Source organism: Capra hircus, chromosome 28, assembly GCF_001704415.2.
Source record: "Capra hircus breed San Clemente chromosome 28, ASM170441v1, whole genome shotgun sequence".
Taxonomy (NCBI): domain Eukaryota; kingdom Metazoa; phylum Chordata; class Mammalia; order Artiodactyla; family Bovidae; genus Capra; species Capra hircus.
Window position 1 is genome coordinate 15,974,880 of NC_030835.1, and position 23,374 is coordinate 15,998,253.

General features: G+C 45.7%; 1 protein-coding gene across 2 annotated transcripts; it reads right to left on the reverse strand.

Moving 5' to 3' along the window:
* SEC24C (SEC24 homolog C, COPII coat complex component) lies at nucleotides 4-21,832 on the reverse strand. Of its 2 annotated transcripts, XM_005699216.3 has the most exons (24): nucleotides 21,704-21,832; nucleotides 19,774-19,973; nucleotides 16,670-16,805; nucleotides 11,301-11,476; nucleotides 10,724-11,089; nucleotides 10,288-10,424; nucleotides 8,989-9,057; nucleotides 7,587-7,698; nucleotides 7,240-7,367; nucleotides 5,985-6,123; nucleotides 5,667-5,782; nucleotides 5,369-5,493; nucleotides 5,021-5,212; nucleotides 4,742-4,835; nucleotides 4,411-4,527; nucleotides 3,899-4,069; nucleotides 3,311-3,407; nucleotides 3,072-3,217; nucleotides 2,710-2,848; nucleotides 2,452-2,570; nucleotides 2,169-2,348; nucleotides 1,715-1,906; nucleotides 1,391-1,480; nucleotides 4-1,242 (listed from the first exon to the last, which is right to left on the reverse strand). In XM_005699216.3, exons 2-24 carry the CDS (start codon nucleotides 19,943-19,945, stop codon nucleotides 1,102-1,104), a joined length of 3,354 nt encoding a protein of 1,117 aa, XP_005699273.1. In that variant the 5' UTR covers nucleotides 19,946-19,973; nucleotides 21,704-21,832; the 3' UTR covers nucleotides 4-1,101. The 2 variants fall into 2 exon arrangements, with proteins under 2 accessions (XP_005699273.1, XP_005699274.1); XM_005699217.3 differs by lacking the exon at nucleotides 8,989-9,057 and having other exon boundaries at nucleotides 21,704-21,803.

Here is a 23,374-nt window from a genome sequence, read left to right on the forward strand (position 1 = left end):
GCTTCTGGATACATCTTAATTTATTTTTATTTCTTTACAAATTAAAGATGCATTGAAAAATAAACCAATGAAGAGAAATGAGAGGTCCAGAGCAGGGGCATCCCAGGCTGGGAGCAGGCAAGCCTGGCCACCATCAAGCCTAGCCCTTGTCCTGCCCCAGCCAGGTCGGGTTGGAAGATAACTGTCAGCCACTCTGTCAATACCAAAGCCTGAGTGGTGTCCTAGCAGGAGAGACTAGCCACTTCTGCCTCTCTCCCCAGCAGCTTGGAGAGCAATGTTTCCAGCGGAAGCTCAGAGTGGTATATAGGCTGGCTCTGTGAGGTATTGCAAGTTGATGACCAGGCTCCCTACAGAACCATCCAGTGTTGGGGCTGCTCTGGCTGGAAAGGAGGCTAATACCTCTCCTAGGTCTCAATATACTTTGCAACTGTTCCCAGGCTCATTCATTTCTGATAATGTGTCTCTGTCCACCAAGGGATCATCGGTCATTGCAGGAGAAAGAGCAGTGGAAGCAGAGCAAGAAAGCTAATCAACCACCCTCAGTCACTTTGAGTTGGCTGTTGACTTCCAGGCCCAAGAAGACTGACCACCTACCATCTACCATCTATGGCCTACAGCCCAGCTCTCGTGCACCTGTATGTATGTTTTCCCTAATATAGGAAGTCATTGATGACAATGAGCTGAATTAGCAGCCCCTCCCCGCCGTAGTAACCCCCTGGGATCTCCGTGCCATCCCACCTGCCCTTCTCTTCTTGGAGGCTGGTCCAAAGGGACACATAATATTGCCAGGGTCTGGGTGGCTTCAAATCCCCCAACACCAAATCATATACAGTGAACTGAGAAACTACATTCATTACGACAGGATTAGCAGGAAAAGGAGGATAAAGTGAGGGGATAGGGGCACCTTCCAACAGCAGGACATGACAGAGTGGTAGGATACTTGAGCCCAGAAAGAAGGTGTCTCCTTATACCTCCCCCTCCCCACAAAGAGACTGAGGTCAGCTTACATGACATATAAGATATGGAACTGTCCCAGTTTCTCTGCTGTCCTGGGCACTTTCTGGAAGCTGGCCTGGACCCTGTGCTGGTTACCCATGTGCTCTAGCTCAGCAGCTGTCGAATCTCCTTGTGCATGTGACAGAGAAAGTCCACATAGGACGCTCCCCCGCTCAGGCTCTTGTCTTCCACCAGGAAGTGTTTGAACAGCATCTCCAGCTTGTCCTCTTGTTTCACCACAATAAGCTATAGTCAGAATACAGGGTCGTGATGCAGGGCTGAAGAGAATTAACCATATGCCCCGAAATCCCATTATCTAGGCGCTCACTCTCCCACCCCGCCTTCAGAGTGAGGACTTGACAAGGTAAGAAATGCAGGTTCGGATCACTGTTACCTTCATGTACCGCGATCTCTGTGCCCTCAAACCATCAATGAGGCCTCGCACCTTCTTAGACAGCAGATTATCCAGAACTGGCAGAACACTCTGAAACACAAAATTCAATATCCTTATGGTAAGGTATGCTGAATCCAGTAGACAAGATGGGGCAGCACAGATTTATGCATTATCTGAAATATGGAAGCCTGTGAAGAATGACAGCACCCTCCCTCTCAGTGTCCCCTGCTACTTAAGAGAATGAGCACACTAACTTTACTGGCTTCTACTCTTATCAGGAAGCCTACTTCCACACCCACACTCTCCTTGACGCCCTGCCCTCACCAGGCCACTGGTGATCTGACTGAAGGAGGAGACGCCGAAGACGCTCTGGACAACACCCTGCTGGACACTCGCTCCCACCCAGAGGAAGAGGTTGAGCCCGTTCTCCAGCAGATATATATCCCCATTGCTTAGACGCTCTTCAGATGCTCGGACTGCTGGTGGTTCAGTGGTATTCTCAATGGGAGACTTTGTCTGGACAAAAGGAAGAGGGCAAAGGGTTACCAATGACTTTAAGACTCGTTTGCCCACCTGCACCTGCCCATCCTGCACCCCCATACACACAAAATTTCTGAAAACTAAGCACCTGAGTAACTCTCAGTATGAAAATATTACATCAGATAATATAGGTAAAAATGTATTAGCGTCAGATACAGACAATATTAATCCTTCCCTTCCTCCTCCTATGATGCCCCTTTCTCGGTACAGTGTCTCACACTCCAGCATTCAGTCGCACCAACGGTAGGAGCCGAGGATAGAAGAAGACATTGGTCTCAGCCACGTCCATGGAGGTGACCAGCTGCCGGACGTAGGCACGGTCATCAGTAGTGACTTCAGCTCCAGGCTGCAGGACCTCACTCTTCAATACACAGTTCAGATAAACAGGGAGGAGCTTCATGCACTCAGGAAGGATCAACTAAGGGAGTTATCAAAACAAAGTCAGTGATCATGATCATGAGAAATCCCTCCCAATGCAAAGGTGTATCCCAATACCTTCTCCACCAACAAGCTTGCCCCACCTGTCCCGCAGAGGAGGGGCTGGCACAGTTCTTTCTGTAACAGGCCAAGATCTGGGCACACTGAGTGATGAGAGTGTCGCGAACAGTCTTCACAGGGCTGCTTAGGACCCCCCGGTATGCTGGATGGGAAAGGAGACAGCATAGTCACTGGTCAGCCACTCCATCACGGTTGCCTTCCCACCATCACAGCCACCCAGGAATGCTGGACTGCTGTCCATCCTCAGCCCCGATCCCACTCTGCCCGGCCTCTGCCCTCACCAAACTTGGCCATGTAGTTGATGAGCGTGTCAGTCTCACAGTTTCGGTACAGATCAGCCAGCTGAGTGCAGCAGTTGAGAGCCAGGTTGTGGATGCGGAGCCGTCGCTGCCCTGCACAGCTGGTGTAGAGCAGGGCACACTACGGGGAGAGAGAGGGGCAACTCACACCCCTCCCTCACCAAGACCCTCACGACACCTCTTGTTTGCTATTTTATGAAGCTAGAAGAAAGATGGGAGCCATCCCTTCTCCAGCCTCTTCTAGTCCTCTCTGTGCACCCCTCACCCCCTTCCCTATAGCCTACTTAAATCCAGTGACGTGACCGCTGACACTTCTTCCCCGACCCCTGCCTCCTGTCCAGCACCTGCAGGAGGGCTCCATTCTCTTCGTTGAGCCGATCGTCATGCTTGAACTCCACAGTCACCGTCTTGTCCCCATCCAGCCCAGCCAGCTCCACATCTGTGGTGTTGCTCATGTAGAAAGCCCCAAAGAAATCTACAGCACGGATACCTGAGGCCACATGGATGGGGACATGGTTAATGATATGACAGGTGCACAGACTGAGGGCCCCCGCTCAGCTGCTCATCTCCAACCAGAACTGACCAGTGCTTGTCCGGACCCGCATCACAGCATCAAAGCCAACAACCTTCTGGACGTCCCGACGCAAGTCACTCAGGAACCGTTCCTGGTCGTTTTCCACCTGCATCCCCAGGCCCAGAGTCACATCACCTACTACATACAACCCACCAACAATCCCTGTACCCTCTCCACTCTACAAGCCTGCAGAATCGTAATGACAATAAGGTAAAGGTAATAATAACGATGTTATTATTTACGCTTTTAAGCACTTATTACATGCCCAGTACTACATTAAGTGCTTTACATGTGCTCACTTAATCCTGATGACAAACCCTACTTAAAAACTACTTTAAAATCCCATTTTATAGATGAAGAAACAAAGCAGAAAATAAGTAATTTATCCTAGGTCATATAGCGGCTAAGTGGTAGAGCCAGAATATCAACCCGGGGCTCATTTCAAGCCCCGTGCTCCTCTTCGCTACACTCTTCTTCACATTGTGTGGTCTTCTCAATGATATTCCTATCAATGAGTCAGTAGCTAAGGAGCCACTCCACTTGTAGGCAGGCATTCCAGTCCTGCCTCCACGTGCCACCCAGAGTCCCGTGCCGTACCTGAAAGCAAGCGTATTTATAGACAGAGCCACCAGTGAGCTGGGGTACAACAGAGAGGGTGGCCACATCCACATACTGGTTAGGGAAGAGGAAGAGGTCTACGCAGCAGCCTTGGGCCACACACTCTTTGGCCAGGGTCTGATAGGCACCTGACTGAGGCTGGAACAGAGTCTAGGCAAGAACAGAAGAAGGTATTCAGAGACCTGAGTTCCACCCTGTTTGAGAACTATGTATGTAATATGGGCTATTATTCGAGGACACGTAAGACTTCAGAGCTACCTTACAGTTTGCAATAGTAGTAGAACATTCTCTTTAAAAAGTCTACCAAGGGCTTTGGGATGAGATGGGGTAGAGAGGTGTGGGAGCGGTGGAGAAGGCTGGCAGCCACAGATATGAAAGGACAGAGGATCTAGTCCCAGTAGCCCCTTGAGAAAGTTTAGAGTATTGCACTGTAAAGAGACAGCACGTTCCTCTGTGATGCGAAGTCCTCCCCCCAGCTCCCAGTCCCACACCTTCTCCTTGTCTGTGTTGATCAACTTCCTGTCGTCTCTGTTCTTCAGTTTCCCTGGGGCCTCTGCAATGGGCAGGGAGGTGTGGAATAGAAAGAGCTTCCCTGCACACTCAGCAGCCTAGAAGAGGAGAGAGATCTACTGGTCCATTCTTTCCTTTATTCATCCATTATTCATTCATCCCGTCCCTTGTCATTTATTCAGTGCCAACTATGTCAGACAAGTTGACTCACTGGACAGTCACCAGTCACTAAAGAAACAGGGGTTGTATCCCAGAGGTAAGATGCTCAGAAGAAAGTGTCACACAGGTGGCTGCCCAGGACTCTCGCCTTACCTTCAGAGCCTCCATCCCAGCCTGAATCACTGGGGCAAATACTGTCTCCGTCTCCCTTGTGTCTGCAAACATTTCTGGAATCTGATCCAATAAGCTTAAGAGATAGGTGATGGGAGGCAATCAAAACTCTATCCAAATTTCAGATCCCTCAATTCCCCCAAAAAGTCATCTGGCCCCCAGACTCTGAGAACTCCTGAAGCATAGCCTGTGTCCATCACTGGCTTTCTGTGGTTGTACCTTGCCCTCCACCTCACTTTACCCCCATAATCTGACTCTTACCTGGTGATGACTGCCCGAGACTCGCTGACATTGACCAGGAAGCCATCCAGCAGTGGCACAAACATGTCACCGACATCAGATACAACCATCATCTGTGGCTGGGCCAATGAGCTCTTCACATTGTAGAAGTGGAGCACCTTATTATAGGTGACAAAGCCAACGCGGATTGCTGACTCTTCTGCCCCGCCCTCCCTGCAGAAAGGGATGTTGTGACCCAGACTTGCCACCTTCTCCACCAGGCAACTGCATGACGTCAGGATCCACATGCTGAGTTATCCCAACCACCCACCCTTGCGCCCCCTCCCCAGCCATGATCATCCCTAGGATACCTTGGCCCCTAACTCTCACCTAGGCAAAAAGTCTAACAGTGACTTGAGCTCCTCACAGAGGAGCCTGACAAGACCACTCCTGACGGCATTGTAGGAGACATCAATCATAAAGATGAAGGCAGGAGGGATGGGGAACTTATTGTTCTGCAAAAGAAGGAAATGTTGGAGGGGAGAGGGCTAGCGGTAAGCAGGTCAGTTGACTAGAGATAAGCCAACATCCAAGGGGACAGTGACAGGGTGAAGGAAATGACCACAGCAAGTCTCAGCTGTCTCATTGTCCTTCACCCACTGCTCCTCCCCATGCTCCCCTCCCTCACCTTGCAGTAATCTACAGTGGCCAAGAATTCATAAGAGCCCAGGGACAGCTCAGGACGGTCATAAGCATCCACACGCTTGCCGGTATGATCCAGGTGTTGAAAATACTGGGGAGGAACTGTGGGGAGTAGGCCAGAGTGTTACTCATGGGTCCGCTTTCGGTCCTCGTCTGGTCCTGGCTGAGCTCACTCTAATGCCCCACAGCCCCAGAGGCACTTCACGTCCCCATCTCCTAAACAATGGAGCCTCATCTATCTAACTAGAAAAAGAATAATGAAGATGCAGTCAGGATCCCCCAGCCCCAGCCTCTGTGAACGTACCATCATTGATACAGCTGCAGAAGCAGCACTGGAAGCGTCTCCCTCCCTCAACGAACTGCATAAAGGGGCACATGTATGCTTTGCAACGATTGCAGCGCAAAGGGCCAGACTCCCCATGGTCGACAACATACGGTGAAGCCTAAGGAGCAAAGGGAAGGGGCTCAGACACAGAAGGAAGCTACAGTGATATGTGGGAACAGATGAGGAGGAACAACCTGGAGGGAGAAGAACATGGCTCAGACAGTCTGCCTGCGGAGGGAGCAGAGAGAAGGGGAATGAGGACAAATGTCCCTAAGGGTCTAAGGACTATAGTCCCTCTCCTTACTCCTCATCTCTAGAACTTCACTTCTTGAAAGAGAAGAGCAACAGTGGAACTGGCCCAAACAAGCCAGGGGCTGACGTGGGCGCATGAGGAGAAAGTCAAAGATTACCCAGGATTCTCATTTCTGGCCCAATCTTCAATCCCCTTCGTTCCTGCTTCCTTTCCCACCCAAGTATTTGTGACACTTGTCCTCCCCAATCCCTGGATTTCTGTGATACCTACTGACACCCCAGGCAGATGTTACGCTACAGATAAAGAGACCAGCAGGCAAGTGTCCAGCCACCCTCACTGAGACTCAGGAAAAGAGAAAGAGAAAAAGACAGAACAAGACAAAGGAGCAGGATGTAAGGTGAGCCCTGAATGTCCAGTTATAGAGAAATCCGCCCCCAAGTTCATTAAGGCATGAACACAAGTGTATATACACCACGGCATGGCGCAGCAGCTCCAAGCACTCTCTCTTTTCATCCTGATTCCAGGTATTGGGTGACAGATTATAGCCCAAACCAGGTAAAAGGACCCCTGGATTCTGTTTCTTAATATGCTGTCCTAATATTTCTAACCTACCTGGGATGACAGGACAGAGTACAAGAAAAACCAGAGTGACGTGCCTCTCATCACCAGGTGATGACCGTGCTACAGGAGGCTCCTGCCTCCAGCTGTCTTCTCCCCTACAAGTTGGCCTTGACTCTTTTCGAAATGTGTTTCACGTGTGAACTCTGCTCCATCCAGCAATTTCTTGGGCTTTTGCTTTCCTCCCTATCACCCTCTTCAGGCATGGGCCCTGGGATAGAAAGCTATTGACGATACGCTCCCCTCCCGACCAACCAAGCCTTCATCCACTGTGACTGCCAGAATCACATCTAGGAAGAAGTCTTATCCTCGCTCCCCCTCACTTCCTCCCTCTTATTATACTCTAGTCTGTCCCTGACTCACCTCCTCTGGGGGCAGCCTTGCCAGCGGCTTGATGACAGCTGCCAGCGGCACCTGAGCCTGCTTAGCCATGTCAGAGGTGCAAGGGATGTTATAGGATGTGCATCGAATGTACCGGGGACTTGCATTTCCTGAAGGAGGGGATGGAAAAGCTGAGTCAGATCACAGAATCACTCCAGACACCAGCTCGCCATTGCTGACACACCCCATCACCCCAACAGATGCTAGAGGTGATGGTGGCTCTTTCCCCCTAGAGACCAATGAGGGACTGGTCTCTGACAAGAGCCCCATCCATAAGCTGATAATGCTGGAGAAAAAGTCCTGCAGGGAGGAGTTATTGCCCTTCTCACCTTGGTCTTTCACCAGGAAGTTGGTGGTGACTAAGGGTGGCACCTGGCCCCGTACTCCAGTAACAAATGGCTCTGAACCCCGGTTGTTCCTGTCATCTTCAATAACCTGAATCTGTAGGGAAGAAGTGAAATGAATGAAGTGACAGATGAAAAGGGAGAAGGGAGTACCACGTCCCAGAGGCAGGAGAAAGAAAGGCTGGAGCTGCAGCACAGAAACTAAGAATTTGCCAAGGAACACACCTCATGCACCAGGCCTGCTCTCCTTTTGGAGATCATATAAAATGCGGTAATGCCAATCTTCCACTCTATAGTCAGCAGCAACCTGCTGCATGGGCAACACTGAGAAAGGGCTTCTTTATGAATCGCCCTGACCCCCAATAAACAGTGATCACCCTGTTACAATACCTACTCCAGGAAAGCTCCAGCTCTAATCACAAGCCTTCAGACATGGTCAGATTCCACTTCCCTCCCCCATCGAGGCTTCCCCTCCCCTTCTCTCCCCAAGAGCAGGAACACAGACAACAGTAACCATGTAAAAATGAAATCTACCTGGAATGACTCTACACTCAATGAGAGCAGAAGGGACAGGGTTGAGGAGAGGATTATACAGCCAGAAATGATCAGGTAAGGTGAGGAAGCAGATGCTGCCTTATTTTCAGGTAAGCATCAGTGTGTAAACATGGGAGAAGAGGATCTTACAGCCCAATCCTCAGTCTCCCACATTTTGACAGACCCAGCGAAGGAAAAAAAAAGAGATATTGCAAAGCTGGTGATCAGATCTTTGTGCAGACTGATAACCTTTGTCAGTTACTTCAAGATGGGTTTGGTAAAACCAGAAAAAGTAAAGGGAAAATAAGACTCTGTGTCCCACAGAATAAAGAGCTGAAGCTTAGAAATATATCAGAGTCAAACAGACTCTCCAGATGAGAAAGTGACCCACACTTTCCCAAACCAGCAGTCCCTTTCCCTGTAAGAAATGCCAGTTTCCCAGACTTGTACATTAGTAGCCACCTACCCATGTTTCTCCGCAACAAGCAGTAGACAAATCAAACCCAAAAGGGAAGGATCTACTGTTTTGTCCTGTTCCATCATATGTCACAGGCAGGCTCCTGGAGGAGCCAGCAGGGCTAAAACCAAAGCTTAACAAGCTACTTGATCTCGCCCTTCGAGCCTGACCTTCTACCATCCCATACTTAAAGGCACTGCTAACAGCTTGCTACTTCATTATATGGTGACTTGAGGCATGCATATCCTTCTAGCTTGTAAAAGCAAGGGTCTAGAAGGACTAAGGGAAGAGGATGGAGAGGGATGGACATGGTGGATGAGGTGAAGATGAGGTCATAGGCATGCACGGGTGATTTAACACAGGGATCACACACACACACCCACCCCCTGCACTTACTGGACTAGGAATGGCATCAGGGTCTATTCTGTGCCTGGTTTTCTGCTGAGGAGGCAGCTCATTGAGTTGCTTTTAGTGTTTTAATAATAAAGGCAGCAGGGGAATACAGGGAGGGAGACAAAAGAACAAGAAGCAGATGTTACTTCTCTCAGCCCTGATGAGTTAGACATGAACAGCTGGAGCCCAGCTCCTACTGCTGAAATCAGGCCCCCTCTTGATCAGAAATTCCAAATTTTTCTGGGCCAAAAAAGAGCCTTTAATGGCTTAGCCTATGATGTAGAAAGATAAGGAAGGGGGCAAACAGGAGGCAAGAGGGGTTATATGGAGGGGCTGAATGGGAGAAATTTTAAGAAGGAAGAAGAGGGATGTTCCCTCCAAAAGGCCAAGCCTCCCATGTAAGAACTACTCTTACACTGAAAGAAGCCTCCCCTCATATCCAACCAGACGCTCCTTCTCACTAAAAGAGGAAAAAGGAAAGAGGCACTGCTTCATCCTCTAGGGTCCCCCTTAGCCAGCTGGGTCCCTCACCATGATGGTTCCCCAAAGGAAGAGGGAAGAGAACAGGATGGAATATGACAATGGCTAAGCATGGTGAGGCAACTGACATAGCAAATGTTGCAGACAGAACTATACAGTGGCCTCCACTTGGGAATACCGTATCAGCCTCTACTCTTGAGTATGATGAGGAAGGTCTGAGCATTCTGATGGCTCTAAGGGTAAGATTCACCTTCTTCCTGGGAGAAGGAACTTCCCCACATTGCCCTTGAAATTGTAGATCACTTTTCTCCATCCACACAGCAGAAGACTAGCAAGCAAAAGTATTGAAGGCTTTCTCCTAAAACACTATCCAAGTAGAGGCAGAAAGAGTCCAGAGAGGCTTTCTTTTTCTCACCAATAACACCAGATTCCCCGCCAGCTCTAACCATTAAGAAGACTGCTATGCTATCCTACTAGATCTAAGAGGACAAGACCTGGACACAGCCAGTACTCCACAAAAGAGCAGAGGCTTCCAGGCTCTGTCCAGTGGTGACAGCAACCCAGAGCTCTATGACACTGCTGATCACTCCTGGCTTCCCTTCCTTTCCTGCCCAGCTATAAAGTAAAAATACCCCTAAAATACTTCTGGAACGTCAAGTTCTATTTAGAGAGTCAAAAATTACATGTAGGCTCTACACCTGCAACATGACGAACAAAAGGGAAAAATAATCAGAAAAGGCTAGGCAAACATCTCATCTAGGTTGACTCACTTATCTGATAGCCACAAGCTCCTTCCCCAGGACCACATAAGTATCTACTTACAGGGCTCGGGATGGCGTCAGGGTCCAGGCGCTTAGGAGGCAATGGTTGAGGAGGCCCAGGCTGACTGCCAAAAGTGGCTGCTCCTGGGTAGGGACTTCCATAATTGGACTGAGGGCCCCTGGCTGGTCCAAAGGAACCTGGGAGACAAGTGCAAGGTTTATGAACAAAATATTCCTTCCCTATCTCTTAAGGCCTCACGGAAATGACTAGACTCCTATTATAAACACAGAATTGAGAGGTACAGTAATAACCATTTGTTATCTGAACTGTGAGAAAAAAAAAATCTTATAAACCCCACATCTTAGTAATAATACCCTGAAGCTGTCTATCTAGTTCACCACTTAGCAAGTAATACCAGAAGCAAATAACAACAACAATGGAAACACCTGAATAGCGGAAGCTTTTGGCTCCTAGGTAGTCCTTGGGAAAAACTCACCATTTTGCTGCAGCTGATAGCCTGGCTGCTGGGAGGAGTGCATAGGTGGTGGTGGTCCTGGGGGCCCAGTCATTTGGGTACCAGGGGGCAGAGCTTGAGGAGGAGGTGAGGACACATGGTTGGGCTGGCTCACTGGGGGCCCCCCAAAACTCTGTCCAGGCAAGAGTGGACCAGTCATCGAAGGCATCCGAGGACCCCCTGAGGCGGGGGATGTGAAGCTGGAGGCCTGTGGTGGGACAGATCGCTGGGGAGGCTGGGCCCCCGGATGACCCTGGCCAAGGGGAGGAGCTTGGCCCTGAGGATAGGAGCCATACAGACCAGAATTAGGGAAACTTCCTGAGGCTGAGGCCAGTGATGTTGGCGGGCCTGAGAAGTAGAAGAAGTAGAGTCAGAACCCCAGTCATTCTGCCTCTTTGTTCAGCAAACCACTTTCCTTTCCACCCGAGGGGCAGGAATGACTTGTCCCATCTGCTGGGGCTTAGAGGAATACATAAAAGAAATAAAAGGGATCCAGGTATACCCCAGAGACAGATGCCTCTAAAAAGGAAACAGTATTCCTATGGTCATAGGTACTCACCATAGCCCAGCCCCGAAGCGGGAGGGGCTGGGGCCACAGCACCACTGATCTGCATTCCGGCCAGCTGAGCAGTCACCTGTGCACTTGTCGGGGGAGGCCCATAGGGCTGAAGCACAGCTGGCTGACTGACCACAGGGGCCAATGGGGCAGACGCAAACGGCTGAGACCCAGGGAGCCTGTGAAGAGATGGAAGGCAGAAGCTTCTAGTGGGCCAGGAATCCCTTCCAAGTTGACAGGAGCCCCACATTATATGGGAAACAATACTGTTTTACAGCATCTTACTCTCATCTGGGCTCTTATATGGCTTCATATTTTTATATATTTGTGAATAAATCACGTTCCTAATAATCTACACTGTGATTATTCAGGGCAAACCTTGTTTTCCATTAGGTTCACTCCAAAAACACGTGCCAAGCACCCTCAGATCAAACAGTATTTACTCTGGTAGTTAGATTATCACCTCCTCTGCCTTAATCCTTTGTTGACAAGCCACTTCGGTTCTATATTCAAAAGCACTGAAGAAGTCGAAATTAAAGGTGCACAGAAGCATTAACACAGCAGAAGCTTAATAAATGTGGGCTTGAACAAATGCAGTTTGATTGTTTAACCTTTAAACCAAAGGATCACTTAATCCTGGGAAAGGTATTAGAAATCTCTTAAGATCAGAAGAGCTGGTGAGCTAAGTTTGGAATTCTCTACTAAGGAGAAAGATGATGCTATCTCACCAGAGTTAAGGGCTAGACACAGAGGATATAAGCCAGGCAGCCTGCTAGCTGAGTCTATCCAGCAAAGTCTAATTACTTGAATAACTGCGCTGGACACTCCCATGGTACCACCTGCCACATTAAAATACAAATACAGCATCAGTGTGATATCACTGCATACCAACTAGCCATTGCACCAGTGGTTTATAATAATATTACTGCAGAAATCTACAGCATAGATTATTGTACATAACAAGCTCCTTCTGGGATTTCAAGAATGAATCAAATTCTTCATCATAGTAGCCTATTACACTGAAATCCTGATTTATACTTCCTGTCTATTTTGTCTTTCTAAATAACTGGAACTTTATTATGTTTGGTCAGCTTCTACTGGTCCTGCAGTTTCACTTTTCATTTGTTCATTCAACTAGCATTTTCAGGGCATTATGCTAGTGAAACTTACCTCCCTAAGCTCTTTGCTGGGTTTTGCAGTTTTTGCCCTCCATAGTAGCAAACATACTGTTAGCCCATGGCAGATGCTTATAAATCCTTGCCAGAACAATTGTATTCCATGGTACTACTCTATTAATATGGATAATACTCTCAACTGCCTACTGGTATTCTATCATATAAACTCATACCTTATCTGCACATAGCTTTATAGTTTACAAAGCATCTCTAAATGCTTTAATTCTTACAGCAAATTAATGAAGGGAACCGAGCAGATGGAAAACTAAAACACTAAGGGTAAAAGTAGCAGGCTAAACTAGAACTAGAACCCAGGTCCAGGCCCAATTCTTAGTCCAGTGTACTTTAAAATTGTGAAATGTAACATAAATAGAAAAAGATACATAAAACATATGTGTACTGCTGAATAACACAAACACCCCTGTAACCTAAAGGCCAGTCAAGAAATGGAATACACCAAAGGCCCTGTGTGCCTCTCCTCACAACCCTTTCCTTTCTCCCAAAAGTGAAAGTCGCTCAGGATTGTCCCCGACTCTTTGTGACCCCATGGGCTGTACAGTCCACGGAATTCTCCAGGCCAGAGTACTGGAGTGGGCAGCCGTTCCCTTCTCCAGGGGATCTTCCCAACCCAGGGATCAAACTCAGGTCTCCCACATTGCAGGCGGATTCTTTACCAGCTGAGCTACTAGGGAAGCCCCCTTTCTCCCAAAGATAACTACTTTCCCAACTTTCTAAAAATTGTTCCCGTGTCTTTAAAACTATAATTCAGTTATGTCAGGTTTTCAAACTTTTGTTAAACAGTATCACATCATACGTACTTTGAGTTTTGCTTCTTTTGTTCAACCACATGTTTATGAATTCATCTATGCTGCTGCATTTAGCATTCTCTTTCATCACAAAATGTTATTCCATTAAATAAATATGCCACGATTTACCTAAGCATTTTACTACAGATGGATATTGAAGGTTTTCTAAGTTTGGGATATTATCAATAATGTTACTATGTTCAATCATATATTTAACTTATACATACCTGGGCTTTTTCTAAGGCATACAGCTATGAGTTTAATTACTGGTTTATATGATACGATATCTTTAATTTTAACATATAATTCCAAGTTATTTTCCCATGGTAGTTGTACTGATTTGCATCTGACCACCAGCAGATGAGGAGAGTTCCTGATAATCCATATGCTCAGCAATATTCAGTACTATTAGCTTTTTAATTTTGCCAATCTGATTGATACATAGGATAATTCTGTTGTGGTTTTTAACGTTTACTTTTTTCTTCATTTATGAGGTTGAACCGCTTTTTAATTTGTTCTTTGGCCATTAGTATCCCTTCCTTCATAAAATACTATTCCGGATTTTGTTTATTATTTTTTCAACTGAACTGACTCTTTCTTATTGACTAGTAGGAGTTCTTTACATATTCTGGACACTATTTTATGTTTTTATCTACTTTATGTGTAAATATCTTTTTCCATTCTGGAACTTTTCTTTCCAAAGTACTTCCCATTCAATGTCTTTCTCCTTGATCATTCCCATCAGCACAAAAACATACAAATATCTCAAAAAATAACCAACTATTAGTGAAAACAACCCAAATGTCCATCAACAGATAAATGGATAAAGAACATGTAGTGGTATAATCATATAATGAAATACTGTAATAAAAAGATTAAAGTACTGATACATGCTACAACATAAACAAACACTGGAAACATTATGTTAAGTGAAAGAAATCAGTTACAAAATATATACGATTCTATTAATATGAAATATCCGGAATAGGTAAGTCTATAGGGACAGAAAGTAGATTAGTGGTTGTTTACGGTTGGGGGAGTGAGGGATTTAAGGAAAAGCTGAATAGGGATAGCTCCTCAGATAAAGGATATTGTGTGTCTTCCTGAGGTGATGAAAATGTACTAAAACGGACGATAGTGATGGTTGCACATATCTGTGAATATACTTAAAATCATTAAATTTGTGCACTTTAAATGGTCATGGTATATGGATTACATCTCAATGAACTGAGATGTAATTGGATTGGATTTTAAAAATCCAATCAAATAAAATTGCCCTAAAACCTCACATCCCCCTCAAGCTTTTATCTTTTAGCCAAACATTAGGAAAAAATTGGTCTATGCTTTTTTTTCCCCTTTGGCCACACCATGCAGCTTGTGGAATCTTAGTTCCCCCTTCAGGGATCAAACCCAAGTCCCCTGCATTGGAAATGAGGAGTCCTAACCACTGGGCCGCTAGGGAAGTCTCTATCTCTACTTCTTTAATTACTATTCATATCTCTTTTAAAAGATCTTTCTTTCTAGGTTCTTTTTCCTTTTTTTCCCCTAGTCTATTCCCTGGTACTTTTCTCAGCCAGGGCCCATACAGGGTAAACTACCAGTCTCTGAAAACACCTTTATTTGCCTTCTCTTCGGTAGGTACATAATCCTATATTGACAGTTACAGTCCCTTAATCAATGTATTAGCCTACTATCTGCTCTCCTCTCATAGTCTAATCTTTTTTTTTCCTTTGAGAAATCCCTGAATTGAGTTAGAGTGGTTGTTTAGCATTTGACTTGCTTCTGGAGGGTACTCCAATGATACTGCTGCCCAGTATCAAAGTTTTTTTTTTAAGTTTAAGTTGTAATTTCCACATCATTAAATTCACTCCTTTTAAGTGTACAATTCAATGATTTTTAGTAAATTTAAAGAGTTGTGCAACCATCACCAGAATCCAATTTTAGAACATTTTCACCACCCCAAATGATCCCTGGTGTTCACATGCAGTTCAAAAACACCCTGCCCCCGACTCCCCTGCAACTTATCCTCAGCCAGCCTGGGAGAATCAGGACTCCTTATTATCTCCCTCTGCCAGTGTACAGATTTTTTTTTTCTAGTTTACCTGTTTACTGAAGTGTAGCCTAAGTCCAGATTTCATAAACAAGATTTCAGTTCTAAACCTCAGCTCAGAAATGCCCAAGTTACCTGCTTAAACTTAAGCCCCTAGGTCCTCAAGATAATTTCCACCCTTTGCACAGGCAGCCACAATATCAACTTACCACTCTGATTTTCAGTTCCCACTTGTTATCTGGCACTTGAGGATTTAACTTTCCTTGAAGCTTGATTATGGATTTGAAAAAAAAATTTTTGTTTCTATTTCCTCTCCCCTTTCTAGACATTTATAGCAGAAGGGTTTTAGGTTACATTAATCCACTTCCCAGCTGAAATTCTTTCACCTGCTCCAACTAGACAGCTGCCTTCATATCTCCACTGAAACTACATTTGTCAATGATGTCAAACCCAATGGTCAATTCTTGGTCTACATCTCACCTTTCAGCAGCAAGTGACACACCTGATTACTCTCTTGACTTCCTAAAATACTTACTTTACCTAATTTCAGGATGCTATGACACCCTGGCTAACCTACCTCACTACTGGTCTTTCTCATTGCATTTTGATGGCCACTACTCTGAATGCCTTTTATAAGTTGGTAAGCTCCAAGGCTCAGTCCTCTGGGCTTACATTTGATGCTAAAAATGTATATTCTGGACACCTAATAAAAATGTCAGAAAGCAACTCTTCCACTACTACACATCCTACCACAGTTATACTTCATTCTTTGTTTACCAAAATACAAACAGCATTCCAACAGAGATGACTGCCCTTCTTTAATGGACTTCCACACAGAGACAAGGGTTTATTGGGTCACACACCACCAAAGTTTTCATCATTTATGTAGTTTTCCTTTGCGATCTTTCTTTTCATGACTGATCACACCCAAATTAACCAATAAATCCTACTAAGTTCCTGTTCTAGAGGGAAAGGGGAAGTCAAAAGAGACATAAATAATCCTAAGGTTCCTTCTTCCTGTTTCTTCCTTAGGGTAGGTTCTGAAGGACCATAACAATTATTTAAGATATGTCTAGTCAAGGAAAAAACTCAAGTTCACAGAAATGGAAAGAATATGCCAAACAACACAGGTGCTTAAATGAGTCAATAACCCACAGAGGCGCAGCAGCAGCATCTCTAATCTGGAAGAAGGAAAACGAATTACAAAAAGATGAAGGGAAGAGGAAAAGGAATCTAAGAGAAAAACAAAGGGAAAAAAAAAAGAAAAGTAAAATAGGCCCTCATACATTCCTAATCCTTCCAGTCTCATCAGACCAATTTTAGGTTGACCCAAGTACATACCTCTGCATCTGAACACCGGAGCTTGGTCCATTCTGTACATCTCCTTGGCCAAACTGGCCATATGCAGTCTGGCCACAAGGGCCCTGTGCTGTCGAGGCTGGAGGTGCCCCTGAAGAAGCTGGGGCTCTTGAAACACCTGAGGGTAATGAAGAGAAGCTAAGAAATTAGGAAATTTCTCCTCCACCTTGAGCAAGGAATGCAAAGCAAGGATCAATAAGCTCCAACCTTCACTGCAATATCACAAGTATAATATCATAGCTTGGCAATGAAAAGGACACCATCAGGATGCAACTCCAGTTACAAGAAATTCTGAACATGGATGCCCAGCCAGAGAGTTTTCACTCTCTTAAACAGGTATAATAGGTATACTACTAGTGAAGCTGTAGCCAGAGCCACAAAAATGAAAAGCTTTCCTGTGATCACGATACACCCTCACTCAATCCAGACGGTCTAATATTCTTACCCTAGACAAAACATCAACTCTTTTAAGGAAAAGATCCCACCCTAGAACTCAGAAACTCAGAACATATGCGAGGAAGGCGGCTTAGCAGATGACCAAGAACATGCTGAACTAGGTTGTAAAGACATACCCGTTGGGACTTCCCTGGTGGTCCAGTGGTTAAGAATCCACCTTGCAATGCAGGGGCTGGAGGTTCAATCCCTGGTGGAGGAACTAAGATCCCATATGCCACAGAGCAACTAAGCTCCTGAATCACAACTAGAGAAATCCATGTGTTGCAATGAAAGATCCCACATGATGCAATGAAAACCCAATGTAGCCAAGTAAATAAATAATTTTTTTAATTCTTTAAAAAAAAAGAAAGAAAGGCGCCCCTTAGAGAGACTATTCTGCCAACCTCTTCTTCATATATTCTACAGATCCTAAGCATCTTCTTTTCATCCACTTCTAAATGTTGACACTCCCAACAGTACATGGCTCAGGGAAGTGTTCCCATGGGTCGGAGACTTTGTTTCTGCCCAATTATTCAGTCAGGACAGGTTGTACATGTGTGCTAAGTCAATTCAGTTGTCCCCAACTCTGTGCGACCGTATGGACTGTAATCCGTCAGGCTCCTCTGTTCATGAGGATTCTCTAGGCATGAATACTGGAGTGGAATGCCATGCCCTTTTCCGGGGGATCGACACAGGGATTGAACCCAGGTCTCTTGTGTTTCCTGCATTGGCAGGCGGGTTCTTTATCATTAATGCACCTGGGAAGCCCTCAGGACAGGTCTCCTGGCCTCCAGTTACTGCTGTCGCTTATGTCTTCACAAAAGCTGCACTACGCGTGTTCTGCTCACCAGAGCTGCCATCAAAGCTACTTCTATGACTGCTAATGTGGAGAAGGCAATGGCACCCCACTCCAGTACTCTTGCCTGGAAAATCCATGGATGGAGGAGCCTGGTAGGCTGCAGTCCATGGGGTTGCTAAGAGTTGGACATGACTGAGCGACTTCACTTTCACTTTTCTCTTTCATGCATTGGAGAAGGAAATGGCAACCCACTCCAGTAATCTTGCCTGGAGAATCCCAGGGATGGCAGAACCTGGTGGGCTGCCGTCTATGGGATTGCACAGAGTCGGACATGACTGAAGTGACTTAGCAGCAGCATGACTGCTAATCATCCTTCCCACATGAAATGCAGAAAGAAAGCCATTAGTTACTTGGCATATCACTTTGGAAATGCTGCTGACCCCTGTTCAAACCACTGTTTTTCTTTTGTTCTGCCCTCAGTAGAGATTAGACACTACAGAACCTGCCTGCAGGTTCATATTAATCACATTAATCTGAATTCACTAGCCATTCACTGGCCTGCTCACTAGCCATCACAGAGCCAGGTATGTTTTCCTCTCAATAACAGAGCTTCTTCTTGGGGCAATGCCAGCTCCATCTTGATAAGCCACAGCTTGGCAAATCAGACGTGGACTCTGTCCTGCCAAAGTCCCAACCCAGAGTAAGGCTCTTCCAAAGCCCTGAGACCTAATCTCATCACTCCAAAAAATTTTTTTTTCCCCCCCAAAGTCATCACAAAAATGGTAATAACTTTGGGACTTCCCTGGTGGTCCAGTGGTTAAGACTCTGAGCTTCCACTGCAGGGAGCATGGGTTTGATTCCCGGCTGGGGTACCAAGATCTCACATGCCACATGGCAAAATTAAAAAAGGTAATAACTTCATTCATTTCTCAAATTTTACCTATGCCTCTTTAGTGCCTTCTTTTTCACATATCTCATGATGGGATTAACTCTCTTAAAAAGCATAAAGCATCTGGCACACCCTAAGGCCCAAACCCTAACCCTAACCTGCAATGTGGGTCTGCAAAGAGTCTGCCTGCAATGTGGGAGGCGTAAAGGAAATGGCAACCTACTCCAGTATTCTTGCTTGGAAAATCCCATGGACGGAGGAGTCTGACAGGCTTGGCGGGCTACAGTATATGGGGTTGCAAAGAGCAACTAACACTTTCCCTTTCACCTAACCAAAGAGCTATTGTCAACCATCTTCTTTTGCCCCCTATGAATAACCCACAGGTTATGAGCTCCACTTCATGAAAAATGTAATATAAAAGCCAAACACTGACCCTAAGGACAACCAGTCTCCTTTAATTTCCCTGATATTAGACAACATCTAAGAAGCTGAAGAAACTCAAAGGAAAAGGAATGCTATCACCAAAAAGATATGAGAAGCACCAAAACCCAGGCATACAAACATCATACTTTTTATCCCTATGTCCCACAGTCATGTATAGATAGAACCACAAGTCCGATGAGAGAAATTATCACTGGCTCTGGAGGAACTATGACCACAGTCCTTCCATCCAGCTGTGAACAATTCAGCCAGGTGAGGCTGCACAGGATGACACCAACATGAAGTAAACTGCCATTGAACCTGGAAGATGGGACACCCTACTAGATGTTTTAAAGACACAGTCACCTTATATAAAAACAGGAAAGGGCAGACTGCCCACAGGACTCTCAGTGACCAAGAGCCAGATTCATGTTCCTCAATCCCAGTCACCACAACCCTTCAGGCAGCTTAAGTAGGGCAATACCACCCAACCTGAAGATTACCAATTCCCTTCCTTAGCTCAAAGGAAGCTTGGAAACATACCTGGGGGAGGGGTTTGCTGATAGCCTGGTACTGGGCCATTGTAGGCTCCATAGGGAGTGGGGGCGGCTGTGGACCCTGGTTGCCCACCATAGCTGGATTGATGATACCCTGCATAGACGGGCTGGGGCTGCCCAAATGGCGGCACAGGTGGAGCTGACTGGTTAACGTTCATTATGAGAGCATCCCCGACTTGGTCTCACCTATTAGATGGGAGAGAAGACAGAAATTAGTCAAAATCAACTTTCTAAAGTGAAAGCACTATTCACGGTAGGAAACAGAGCTAGAAAAGGACTGACCTTATCAGGCAGTGATCAGCCTAATCATTCTCACACTATTGCAGGATCTTTGTAATTTTCTTCCCCAGACAGTAGACAGACTGCCTCCTCAAAGTTAGGATTTTGTTACTCTGAACCCTATGCTTTATCCCTGCCAAGAGGGTATAAATTTCAACTTCAGACAGGCTCAGTGGAATGGGGCAGCAGCCTCCATTCCCTAGTGGTATGATTTCTAGTGTCTAGTCATACAAGGAGTCCTGCCACTGATGAACTATTGTGATAGTACAGGTAAATGAAACAATGTTCCCACTTTCTGTTCATTCACTCTAGCATCCATTCCTTCCACAAAACTGAATACCCTGCAGTGTGCCAGTCATTTTTAATCATTCAAACTGCATATCTAAAACAGATCAACTAAATCCCCTCCCCCTCAGAAGACAAATTTTAGAGTGACCATTTAGAAAAATGACATTCTTAGGCTAAACTGCAGTAAATCAAGTGCTTACTCCATCCTCAGTCTTCCCACCAAAAGAGTGTATGGACCTTAGTACTGAAGCATTAAAATCATTAAATGTAAAGGACAGCTGAAAACTCTAGCAATGTACCAGATTAGAACTTAGTGCAGGTTTGGCACAAAAACCTCACACAATAACCCAGAGAAACAGTTCCAAGATCAATAGCAAAGTTAGATTTCATGGGAAAAGATCATTCACCTTATCCTTCAAGCAGAGGGACTGTAATTATTCCAAATCTCAAGGCACTTCTCCAACTCTGTTTCTGCTCTCCTTATAGGCTTGTCATGAATCTAGGCCACATCCAAAATTATTACAATCTTGCCCAACAATAGAGGAGTGAATTGGAGGGTGAATTCCAGGATCCTTCCAAGAACAGGACTATCTGATCACATCTACTCAACACAACCTGATCACTCCAACTAGCCTACAGAAGGAACCCAGGAAGCAAAAGAGCTCATAGCTGCTGCAGTGGAACAATGGGCCTCTCGCCTGTGCTAGGAAGGGCCACCTTAACTACAGAAAAGCTGAGCTGCTCTTGCACTAGAACTTTTTAAATTCAAAGCCATCTCAGGAGCTATTCTTCCAAATCCTGAACCTTGCACAGGTCATAACATTAAGCTTGACGGATGTCCCCCTCCCGTTTATCTTCCTGAAGTCGGTGTGGGGGTGGGGATGGGAGGAAATAGTTCCCTCAAACACACACAAGAGTTTGGAGTCAGGCTCAAGTTTCGACTTCATTCTGCGTGGACAGTCAAGGGTGACAACCCAGGGGGCGGGGCAAGCTTCCCTAGAACTCTGAAAGTAGTCGAGCTGTGGAGGCTGGGAGTGCCGGGGATCAAGACCAAGAAACCAAGCAAGCTTCTCGGGCCACGATGAGAGGACTGTTGCTCTAAGTAGAAGATCGAGCGTCTTGCGCCCTTCAACAGGCTCTGGACAGGAAGCGGGAGCCGGAATCTGGGCCAGGAGAAAAGGAGAGTCTAGGACTGATTCTGGATTGTGGATGCATGAGGTGAGGGTCTCTCCCCGGGCTCCGCCCCCGAACCTCTCTCTTCCTTGGCAAACAGGACGCCGACCTGGCCAGTGATACCCCGGCATCTCCTCTGCTTTCCTACCCACCAACCTCCCGAAGCCACTCCTCACCCGGCTCCAGATCCAGGTTCGACTTCGTTCCTAACGTCAAGGCTCCCAGGCTCCACTTCCGGTTCCGAGGGGGCCGGCGCGTCGCCCCCGGAAGTTCCACCCCCCACGCTCCAAGGCCCCTCCTTCTGCCACGTCTGCAGTAGGCACGCGCCGACGAACCCGGATTCCGCGCACGCCCTAGTTTCCTTTCTGTGATGGCCGTTTGCGGGGGCTTCTGAGGATTTTTATGTATTTCCTTTTTTTTTCCCCCTCTGAGATGTCGTGGTAACTTTATGGTCCCACCCCAAACCGAAATGCGACTGAACTTTCTTTAGTAACTCTCCTTCCAATGGCATTTTAGTCAAAGTCTTGTGGCGACTTCCTGCTGACCCCTGGCCCCTTTGATTTCCGTCTGGGAGGTTCTCACCCTTGACCTTTGCCGGTCATAAGACTTGCGGAATGGAAAGTATAATGTATTTTGGTTTGAGGATTTTTAAAAATTATGATTATTCTGATATAGTATACTTTTTGTACATTTACTTCCTCTGGCCGGGCCATGTGTCTGACGGGATGTTAGTTCCCTGACCAGACATCCAACCCCGTGCCCTTGGGCTGTGAAAATTCAAGCGTTCTAATCAGTGAACCACCAGGGAGTTGCTGAAGCCCTTAGACTTTAAAGGGTAGCAGTTTCGCTTTTAGGCAGCATGTATTCAAGTTCTGTCCCTGCAGTTCCCTAACTTGGGTAATTTAATCTCGGCCTCAGTTTCTTTCATTTGTAAAATGGAGAAAAGAGGAATGCCATTGTAATAACTTGTTGAGAGGATGGAATTAAGTCACACATTGCCTGGCACCATAGTAAGTGCTCAGTAAAGGGAAGCCCTTATTAACTTTTTTTTCATTATTAACCATTTTTATATAGCGCCTAGGTTTAGATGCAGAGCTCTGCCAGAGGCTGATGATTTGTAAGAATGCCCCCAGCCTAAAAGAAGAGCTACAGTTCGTGAAATGATTATTACCCTGTTTAATGAATAACAATAATTGTAGATAATATTTGTGGGAGTTTTAAAAATATACGTAACTACATTTAATCCTTTCAATAATCTTTTCATTTCATAATTATTTTTTAAGCATTGTTGTGTATCAAGCCAGGTTCTTGGTTCTGGGAATACAGTAGTGAACAAACAAAAGCTTTTGGCCAATTTAAACTATCGTTTTGTAATTATATACACGTGATAAAGCTATAAAGAAAAAGGGAGAATTCTCTGGCGCACTCTTTCACAAATTTCAGTCTGTTGGTTACCTCTGGGGAAGGAAAAAGTATAATTTGGAGGAACATAATAGAGCATCAGTAATATTAACAGTGTTCTATTTCTTAACATTCACATGGATATTTATTGTTATTTTAAAATAGTACATATGTATTATGTACAATTCATTTCAGAATAAAAAATTTTAATAAAAGAAATGACGGAAAAGAGCACTGGTGGAAGCATTTAAAAGGGAAAAAAATGTTAAATTAAGAGTTTTATGACCAATGGGGTAGAAAAGTTCTTGCTATCATCTTGTTCATTAATCTTTCATTTAAAGGGGAAAAAAATTAAATGGATTTTATGACCAATGTGTGTGTGGAGGGGGTGGTTCTTGCTCTCATATTGTGCAGTAAATATTAGTTATTCTGAGGCACAAAATGGT